Source organism: Poecilia latipinna, unplaced genomic scaffold (genome assembly GCF_001443285.1).
Source record: "Poecilia latipinna isolate Pla-1442-1.1 unplaced genomic scaffold, P_latipinna-1.0 Scaffold2370, whole genome shotgun sequence".
NCBI lineage: Eukaryota > Metazoa > Chordata > Actinopteri > Cyprinodontiformes > Poeciliidae > Poecilia > Poecilia latipinna.
Genome location: NW_015114986.1, coordinates 7,002 through 17,955, shown reverse-complemented (window position 1 = coordinate 17,955; position 10,954 = coordinate 7,002). Strand labels below are relative to the sequence as shown.

At 37.6% G+C, this 10,954-nt stretch overlaps 1 protein-coding gene across 1 annotated transcript in view; it reads left to right on the top strand.

Moving 5' to 3' along the window:
• The window catches only part of LOC106937529 (nephrocystin-4-like), a 66,001-nt gene extending 62,357 nt beyond the window's left edge, over positions 1-3,644 (top strand). The window contains exons 9-10 of the mRNA XM_015019074.1: positions 3,176-3,338; positions 3,555-3,644. Of these exons, the coding sequence (XP_014874560.1) occupies positions 3,176-3,338; positions 3,555-3,644 (253 nt within the window). The remainder of the gene's footprint in view (positions 1-3,175; positions 3,339-3,554) is intronic.
• The last annotated feature ends 7,310 nt before the right edge of the window (positions 3,645-10,954 follow it).

The window sequence follows — 10,954 nt, the reverse complement described above, 5'->3', positions numbered from 1 at the left end:
AGAAAAAACCCGTCAATAAAGTTTTAGTAAAACCATTTAAAACAAAAAAAAAAAAAAAAGAAAAAAAAAAAAAAAAAAAAAAAAAAAAAATGTGAGAAGTGTGAAAACAGATTGCGTTCCCCAGCTCAGATAAAAGGTTTGGCAAATTTTTCTAATGTCTTCTTCTGGCTTTCCAAATAAATTTGCATAAATGAAGAATCCTTTTGTTTATGCACGTCCTCCTCCCGCCAGTATAGCTCATTACCTGCACCTCCTCCACACAACAGCTATATCATCTGTGTCAAGGGCATAATTTAAGATATGCTTTTTTTTTTTTTGTCTCTGGTGAATAATGCTGCAATTAGCAGTTACCTCCTAAGCAAAGTTAGTTAATATTTGTTTGTTGGATTTATTCAGCTAATTCCCTGACCAAACTGACCATTTGATGAGGAAACAGAAAAATCTTTCTGCTGCAGAAGCAGGTGCAAGAATTCAGTGTCCACACACTTTAGCTACTTACTTTGCAGTTTAATTCATTATTAAATACTAAATAAATTTTTAGTGCCACAACAGAATTTGAACAAGGCAATAGTAGATCAGAGCCTGAGCTCATGAATCCTATAAGATTTAGTAAACTCAGCATTGAATTTAAAATAATTCTCATGTTTCAGAAAGTCTTTGTTGTGTAATTTTAACAGCTTGATATATATAATATATATACTACATCATCTTTGACCTACATGAAACAACTTTATTTTTCACACCAATGTTTCCTGATAATTATGTAACGGTTCAGAAGAAATGCTTTGGCCTTTGAGTCTTATTGAGACCACGAAAAAGTCAATGTCAACCTTTCCGAAGCGGGTGTTGTGATGTAAGGTTATCAATCCACTCAGTGAAAGGAAATCTCATCTCTGGCACTCGGCACAATACATTCTGAAATCTCATAAATATTTTAGGAGTAACTGTCTTTCTTAATTCATCATGTTTCTATGTTTTGGTTTTTTTTTTTTTCAACGTAGAAACGTGATTGCATGTTCCAAATGAGGTTACTGAAAACACTTTTGAAAATAAGTACACCAAAGTGTGGAAAATATGTTTTTGTATGTTAAATGTTAAAACTTGGGTAAATGTTTACCTCCAGAGGTTTTACATGTTAATACACAATATAGATCTTAAAATGCCTGTTTTACTGTATTTCATGTTTCACATGTAAATCACTTGTAATCTAATGGGTTTCACAGGTAAATTTATATGTTCTTCACACATTAAACCTTCCAGCTATTCTAAAATCTTGTGTTTAATGTATGCAAAGCAAGTATAATCATGTTTCATATATCTCGTTCTATTAAGACATGAACATTTTCATGAGCTTTATCACATTTTCGCGTTTCAGTTTCCAATTATTTTGCACATGTACAGAATTACATTCATTTGTAATGACCTGTTGACACAGGTTCTGCACGTGTGAATTTCATGCATTTTTCCTGTAGGCTCCTCTGATTTGTGGCTGAATTTCTACCAGCTGTCCAGAAACGGCACATTTTCTTTGTTACGTTTTGCATTACAGCTCACTTTGTTCAGAATACACTAGCTGTCCCCAGAAACCCACAGTCGCTGCTCTGGTGATGGCACAAACCTCTTGGCTCACACAAATAGAAGCTCCAATTAATGAGTTGTGTGTGGGTGCATCAGTGAGCCTTTAAGGAGCAGGTCTGAAAATTTTTAATTTTTTTCTTTCAGAAATATTGGGAATATCTGTCATGACAGTCTCTTAAATATTTTTATTCTGTGGGTAAGTCTTTCACATTTTCCTACCCACAAATATATATATATATATATATATAATTATTATGTTTCTGTGCTGCCCCTTTTCAAAATAACACAAATGAGAATATTTCTGATAAGTATTCTGTTTTGAAGCAGATTTGATAACGTGGAGGTTCAGGTTTCGTTTGTGAACATAAAGTTCACGGTTGAAGGTCACAGTTCCTTTCTGGTTTCTATATGATGCCCTAACTCTGCTATCTTTCATTGCTCGAAGTTCGTCCTTTCTTAATTATACCTACTGTGAATGGCGTTAGGAAATGTGGTTGTGCTGACAGCACTGTCTCCAAAATGCCTAATTGGTTGAAAACATAACACTGTTCGCCCACATACTGTCACTGGACAACCTTACTAGAAACCACTGCATGCACCGAATGTGTATTCTGACATTTTTCCACACATTCTTGTCAGTGTGAGCGCTCTTATTTAAGCTGTGCCTGTCAGGGTAATTGGCTGGGATATTTTATGCAGTTTTATAAAATAGTAATGCACAAAACAGTAGCGTGAAGGATGAAATAATTCCATTTAAAAGGTGAGAAAACTGGAATGGCAAAATAGGCTAGGGAACTCAAAACATGACACACAAATTCTTGAAAGCGAATATCCACATCAAAATGTATTTTTTCTCTGCTGCATACCAGACCCTTGGAGAAACTATGATTATGTGTGATGACACGGGTCTCTTACCATAACAAAAATGTATGTACAAACATTTAACTATAAAACAAACTCATCAAGATGCTTACCCACAATCTGTGCCTGGCGACTTCTGCTTTATGACCACAATAATCATCTTCTCCATAATAAAAAAATGTTTTGCACTTCTTTCCCTTTTTTTCTTTCTTTTTTTTGAAGAGGGGAATGTCTGTAAATCTGGTTTGATATACCCCTATAGTGTAGGCAGTAATTATGGCGTTTGACTCTCACTGGTGCTGTCAGTGATAGCTGACAGTCTGTCTAGCTTGTGTTATGCTGGATGGTTTTAGAAACTGGAGAAAAAGAGGGGGAAAACTGACTCCAGAGAATCTGTGAAGCGAGAGGAAGAAAAGGCACTCGGCCCCACCTCATGACACGCGAGCACTGCACAGTATGCTCCCGCCTCTGGTGTATGCAAACTGTGAATGACGAATACATAGAAAGCCGTTTCATTTCTCACACAGGAGGCAAGTGCTTGCCAGGAAATATTTAGCAAGGGATTGTAAATCTTCCAGCACATTGATTTTGTTTCACTTTTAATGGAAAATATAGCTATAGGAGGAGAAATATTAAAACCTTTCACATTTTGGAAAAGTATTGTAATTTCTTCATTACCGCTTTCACATTTTTCACACCTACGTTGCACATCGATATCTCTTTGCTTTCTCTTTAGCTCAACAACATCGTCACGTCCTCAGATGCTGGGCCTTCGCAGCAGCTTGGAGATCAAAATGGCCAATAATCAGGCTTTGGCAATCGTCTTTCAGCTAGAGTACGTCTTCTCCGCTCCCATAGGCCGAGAGACTATGGTAAGAGAGACACACATGTATTATGGAGTGGGTTAATCCTAAATCCAGATCCTGCTTGGTATCTACCTCTTCTTGAAATGGGCCCCAGCTAGGAAGTTATCTTTATAGAAAACATCTTTACATGAATAAAAATGAGAGGAACAAAAGCTTTCAAACACTCAAGCATATTTTCCACAGTAATATGTGCAAAAAGATCTGCTCGGAGTTGAATTATCCCTTTTTCTCGTCTTGCTGTTTGTGCAGATAAGTTTTAAGGAGTTTGAATCCAAACACTTTCAGTGTATGGTTTCAGCGATGGCCCCCAAGGCACCATTTACCTCCGAGCTGCTATGATTGGAAGAGTAGACGACGTGCTGGTGTTCTATTATCAATCATTTATTGGTTTTATAGTCCAAGTTTAGATTTCTGAGTTATAAACCAGATTACAATATTTAGAGATGCAATTAGCATAATTTCAGATACAACTCTTGGGAGGGGGGGATTATTATTTTTAGATCATCTAGGTAAGTTCTGCTAAGAGCAGTCTGCTGGAAGCAGTGACTGAGCCTCCGGGCTTTCTGCAAGGACTACATCCCAATCACATCCACATTAAGCCAGGAGCAATCCAATTAGCCTATTATATTTATTATATCTTTTTGCACTGCAGCTGCTTTGCCAGGAGATCCTGTCTGGCTATAACCAGAAATATCTCAACAAGCAAGTGAAACAAACAGTCGTGCTTTTGAAAATATAGAAAAGGAATTGATAAACAAGAACTGCTCTAAGATCAGGTTGCTTGCAGATAGTGATTAGTATGCATAGTGCTCCACTTTAAAAAGGCCTCCAGCTAGGGCAGGCAGACGCACACCTCCATGTTGTGCATGAGAAACTAAAACTTTTACACTGTCAAATAGACTGACTTGACAAGAGAGGAAGAGGGGAAAAAGTGAGAACAGTGGCTCATTTTCTTGATTCCTTTTGACTAACCAAGGTGGTCATAGAGATTACAGTTTAGTCTTTTTTTAAGGCTCTCCATTAGTCCTTACTCTAGTAGAGTATTCTTCCTGTGGTTCACAATGCAAACATTACAATAAAATCAATATTAGAAATTGCAGAAAAAAATGCAACACAAAACATCCCTTATTGTATGTGTACTGTGACAGTAAATTCTTATTCCAATTTAAAACCAAATTATCCCAATTCTTCCCTGTTGACTATATTAAGTGAGAAGCTGAAATTTTATGGATACTCACTTTTTCTGCAGTATTAAATTAAGCTGGAGTTCTCTCATGTTTAGGTTTTCTGGTCATATGAGTTGAATAACCCGGTGATGGAGAGATCCACGCTGGCAACACGTCCTGGTAAAATAAGTAGATACTAAACAGTTGCTCCCAGCATTACAAAATACACAAAAAGACTGCGGTAATTATGTGTGTGGGTGAGCCCTCAACACTTTGCACATTCTGAGGCTAAGCTCCGACTATGTTACTGAGCACAGCCCCGTATACAATGAAGGGTCAATAGGACAGCAATTAACAGCAGCAGAAAAACAAGCAGTCACAATGTCACCTGGATGACATGGTACATCAGTATTAATATAATAACTAATGTCTTTTCTCACCATAGCAACCTGTTGACAGGCAGTTTTCTGTGTAGGTATGTATATCGTTGTTTGTTTCATAAAGTTTAAAATATTCTGTGACCCTGTTGACTCATAATGGATAATAATTAGACAAAGTGATGTAGTTGTACCGTCCAGCTTATTCTAGTCTGAGAAACATAATGCAGTAAGGAGTAATGACATTGGTAGGTTCTGTGAATATCGAGTCTATTCCTAAGAAGATCATTAGGAATGATGATCAAGTCAGAATTAAACACTGGTTCTCAGTTGGCTAAGGAGATAATTCTGGGTTTGAGGCTCGATGACTAGCGTTGGTTAAAGTAGAGAAGGACATAGATGTCGGCTCTAAAACTTACATCAGCCCGTCAATCAATGTTGAGAGATTTCACTCAAAAATGTTGCCGCTGGATATGAATCCAAAATGAGAAAATGACCAACCAACTCAAGTTATGGTGCCACAGGGTCCAAAACCTGTGACTGCACTGCTGGTTTTGAAATATCCTCTTCTGTTGCCAGCAGTGACTTTTATGATGCTCATTAGCTTTACTGTGGGTGTTCATGATCCCCATAGTTAAAACAAGCACAAACTAACATTTTAGGTTTTTATACTGACACTTCCGTTGCATCTAGCATTTCATTTTTTTTTTACATACAATCACTTAATACAAAATATATTTTATGCTTTTGCAGAAGGTTTTTTTTTCTACCATTTTTTTTAAATGTTCACCTAAGTTCAGAAATTCTAATAAACCTGTTGGATCAATCCAGTTGCTATCTAGATAATCTCAGAATAGCAACAGATCTCCACCCACTCTCTACTCCACCACATTCACCTTCTCTGCCATTAATTCCTGAATGTTTGATGAAGTGAAAGATATTTAAAAAAGTGCAGAATTCTCGTTGTCGTGTGGGTGTTTTTAGCGCATGCCGATACATCTGCATGCAAGTTGTCACGTATTTCTCCCGACGTCGGTTGTTAACCGATAAGGATTTTCTCTCGTGCTTCCTCCTAAAAGACAGAAACGCAGCTGCCGAACTTCATCTTGCAGTAAGACTCCCAATATGATAATATCAGCTGATGGCTACAGCTTTATGCTCTGTGACTTTGGCAGCCAAGAACAGCATGATGAGGCAGAGTACTTGTGCATGCACTGTCTCAGCTGTCAGAGATGCGACACTTCAAAAGTGTTGAAATGGTACTGAGTTAAGGTGTGCCTTCAGGGAAGTCAGCCGAGCTCTGCCAACTAGATTTCAGACCATTTGATGACAGCAAATATGGATGATCATGCTGGATAGTCGTCACAAACTTTACTAAGACTTTTTGAACATTTCCAAGACTTGGAGTTGTTCTCTCAGTTGGAAATCAAGCAGTGTATAAATGTTTTTTTTGTTTGTTTTTTCCTCTTTAGACACCTCAGTTACTGACTTACTTAAAACGTCATAAAAGTTGTTGATCAAGAGCACCAAGTAAAAAAAAGAAACACATTTGGTGTTATTTATGGATTTACGAACACTTAAAAAAGGTTTTTGCTAAGAACAGTTGAATAACCAATTATGGTTTTGATATTGCTTATAGAGATTCAATTAAATTTATGCTTCCAAAACAAAATGTAATCCAGGAGTCTTAATGTGTTTCTCTAATTGATGACTGGTGGAAAAGAGTTTTAGAGTAATGGAAAACACAGAATATTCTATAATTTACACTTGTCTGGGTCTTAGTTTTATGTTTGACATAATGCCTGATAACGTTTCCAGATTATTTGACATCTTCTGTGGTAGACTAGGGCTAATTTGTGTAATATGTCATCTATAACTCTGAGTGAACTAAGATAATGTGGAATCCCTCTATGTTAGAGGATGAACTTAATATTTAAAATCTTTATTATTATGTGAATAATAAAGCTTCGGTTACCAAAAATTTACTGATGATACACAATGTTTTATTTCTGTCTGTAATATCAGTAAGTCATTGTTTTCTTAAACTTGTGCAAAAAAAAAAAAAGACATAACTTTTGTCATCCTTTTTACAAACATTTTATGGTGGAACTAAGATGCCATTCAGTTGTTTCCATGTGTTTTGTGGTAACACCAATGCACCAAGAAGGGTTGAGATCATTCTGCCTCTGTTTCACCCCTCACTGTCCAAAAAAGTTAGTCGTATTCCTGCATTTGCAGACTTTTATAGGGGCAAGTCGGCTTCACAATTGGAGTGAGTGACATAGTGATGACGTGTCATCAGCCAGCAGCAAAATTTCAAGCAAAACAAGATTCAGACGTTAAACTGATGAGAGAACTAAGAAGGTAGATGTACAGTTTAAGTTTGAATCTCAGCCAACAATATGATTTCTTCAGCTATTGTTTCTGTTGTTGAGAAAGGATGCACTGGTGAACACGGTTGACACAGGTTTTCTTCTGACATTGATGCAGCACTACATTACCTGTTATTCTGTTCTGCCACGATTGGGCTTTTTTTTTTTTTTGTAAACCCTCGGCTGTGTGGAATAACACACGGCTTTGTCTAAGTAAAAATGGGAGCTCAGAAATGGCTTGTCGTTTGTAATTATTTGATGAAAATCTTTTGCAAAAGAGGCTTTTGTTTTTTTTTTGTTTTTTTTTTTTGGTCCCAAAAACCAAGATTAGAGATCAGTACTCCAGTAGACTTGGTGAAGCTGAAAGCTGGGCGATATGGCCGAAAGATAAAATCTCAGATTTTCTTTTTATACCAAATTTGATTTTTGATTTTAATCAATTTATTTTTTATTTGCCTCACTTTTTTCCTTAAAATACAAATGATGGAAAATGTCTTAAAACTTGCTTTTATTTTAATTCCTTCTGTGAGTTTACCTGGACTCAAAGTCAAAATAAATATAAGTTGTAACACTTGTTAAAAAAAATGGTAGTTCTTGCGTGGGCTAGTATCATGCTAAAGCTATTGGCCCAAATATAACATGTGCAACTGTTTGGATATTGATTATGCAATCAAAAGATGTAAACAACATCCATTAATAAACACTGTTTGAATGAAAATTCCAAGCATAGAATAACTCATATTATGCAGTTCCATTTTTTTTTCTGGGGCAAAACTATAACTGCGACAGAATTTTTGCCACAGCTGCAAAGTTTCTCCCTTCCTCATTGCATGCCTGTTCTTCAAAGAGATGTGCTGCTTGCAGGGCTGCTAAATCACGGTCATTCCACTCTAAAAGTTGACAGATGTGCTCCTGTGCTGCTCAAGATTAAACTCATGATTACCCTCCTCCACACCATACAGGTCTCTTATAGCAGACTCATGTCTGCTGGTCCACAGTGGTAGTTGAGATGTTTTTTGGAGTTTGTAGTGACATAAATCATGGGCCAACAAATGCAGTCTGCCGTCAATCAATACGAGGTTTGTACTACCCCCGAAGTGCGTATGAAAAACAGAGAAAACCATACAGAACTTTGTAATTGGTATGAATTCGGCAGGGCAAAATCGGTTAAAGCTGCTCTAGTGGAGAAGGACCAAAACTAAAAAAAAGAAAAGAAAAAAAGGAGCAGTATATTGTATTTTATGTTTTTGCTGCTGATCTCTGGAACCAACTGGAGATATGCAGAAACTGTTGCTGTTCCTTTAACTCAAGTGTGAAAACACTGCATTTACTACAGTTTCAGATTCAAAGACTATCAGTTCATTTTATTTTGCTTTTGCTGTTCATTTGTTGAAATCAGAATTTGAGTACTTTTTTCTATTCATGCAATGCCTGATTTTTTTAAAATATATTTTTCTTTACTTCCTCTATTTATCTGTGAAGCACATTTAATTACCTTGTGCATGAATATTGCTGTACAAATAAGAAATTGTGCCTTACCATAGAAATGTGTGCGAAAAGATATTTATTTAGGTTTCACATTGATTAGTAAACTTTTGTACTTGCTTCTCCCATACTGCTCTGGCTTTCATTTCTAACTTCAACACTAGATGGCGCTGTTTGGTGCAACATTGACAACCGTCTTTTGTTGAACTGTAGTGGCATGACAGGTGCGGTCTGCCTTGTTTTTGCGCTTTCCTCAGATTAAATAGACTTATGTCTTTTGATGTTTTCTGAGGGGGCTAAGGTGGCTGCGAAGAGAGGAAAAGTAGTTTGTTGAAATCCCTTTTCACTCTCAAAACATTTCCACTGTAATACAGAGGCAATCACCCTGTGCTCTCAGAGTGCCTGGATGCTTCGTCCGTGCTGTGTTGAAAGCCAGCCAGCCTCTCACTGTAAGGCAAAGCACAAGGATGGCCTCCTTTTTTTTTTTTTTTTTTTTCTTTTAATACAAAATTGTATTGCCATCGTTGCCTGAGGTTATGTAGAAAGAAACTCTTGTGGTGTCGTCATTTTTCTTCTTTCCCACTTAGCAATGTACAACCAGACTTTGCTGTTTGGTCGGTCCCTCTGTCATGTCTCCAAGTGTCGCCCTTGATCTCTCAAAATCTTTAAGCTATGATTCTATTTCACATTCCTTGCAGCAATCAGAGGGATGAAGAATAACGATTTTAATGAAGTAGGCTGGAGAGAAAAAAATGAAGAGGGTATATTCCTGATAGGCTGCTCTCCAACTGTGTCTGGGGCTGATGAACTTCAAGTAATCACTTTCACTTCAATCACTTCAAGTATTTCACTTTTTTATTTTATTTTCATCAGTGGTCCTATTGTACTTTGTTGCATACTTCTCGCTGCTTATGATTTGACAGTTTGCACTCTTCATCCTTCACTCTTTGCTGCAGCACATTGTACTTCCACATTAGTCCACTGCCTGGATCAGAAGAGACCTGAATATGGGTTTGCAGCAGTTTACTAACTAGATTGAACTACTGTAATGGACAGTGTCAACCTGAAATACACAAAGTGCTGCAACAATTGGATGTTTCTTTGTCAACACATCTAAATCACACATGGTTCTTTAGCAGGACTCTGTACAACTTGAATGCACGAGTTGGTAATTCAGCCATTTGATTGAGGTGTGGTGGACGCATATCCAAACTCTACAGCCCTCGAGGGCCGAGTTTGACACCCCTGCTGTGGGATCTGAAGAGAGCTTGAGGGTGTGATGTATCTATCTATGACAGATGGTCAGTGTGACCAACTTGCCTCAAGATTTAAGACAAAGACACGCTGGGACTGCTGGAGTGCAAGATGTCAAATGCCCCATTTTATTCTTGCGGTTAAAATGCAGTAGCGCTGAAGTGCAGTGAGACAGAACACGTCACTGGACTTCAGGTAGTTACTTTCTTCAGTAGCAGTGGCTCTTGAATAGGATAAAACCAAGAAGATGCTGAACGCCTTCAAAGTTTAGTTCAAAAATTTGCAATGGGAGATGTTCCCACACATTTTATGCAAAGAACTGTATATTGCCAATGTTGTACTTAACTTGATACCGACAGTGATTCTGCGATGCTTACCTTTAGTATGAAAGCTCACATGGTGAATAATCAGGGGTTAGATACAGTCTAGAAAGGAGTTTTTCTGTTTGGCTGCATGGGAAAACTATTTCATGTAAGACACTAAATCTAGTCATTCAGAAAATGACTTAAAGTTCTTCTTCCTGAAGGGGGTTCTGCAGGTATTGAGCCATGGGGTGCTGTTAAAGAAAATTATACCTTTTAGCACCTCTTGTACTTAGTTATTTACTCAAAAGTTTTTGTAAGAACCTTCTACAGTATGACAAATTGTGAGAAGACTTGGATCACTGACAAGTGATGTTAGGAAATGGCAGCTTTCCTAATTATGTCCTGTCAGCATCAATTTATCCTCACCTTAACTTCATCTCAGGCATCTCTTCCCTGCTGCTTGCTGTTTGCTGTCTCTCTTCAGCCTCTGTAAGCTTGGCGCTGTTCACCTACTGAGCCATGCAATGCAGTCACAAACTGTACAATTTAATACAGCACGATGGGGCATATTGTTGCCTGTCTTCTTCTGCTGACAAGCACTAGCTCATCACTAATGGGTGGGCTGGTCCAGGGGAAATTGAGGATGAAGGCGCTGACGGCCTGCATGACTTTGTCCTTTTCCAAAGAATC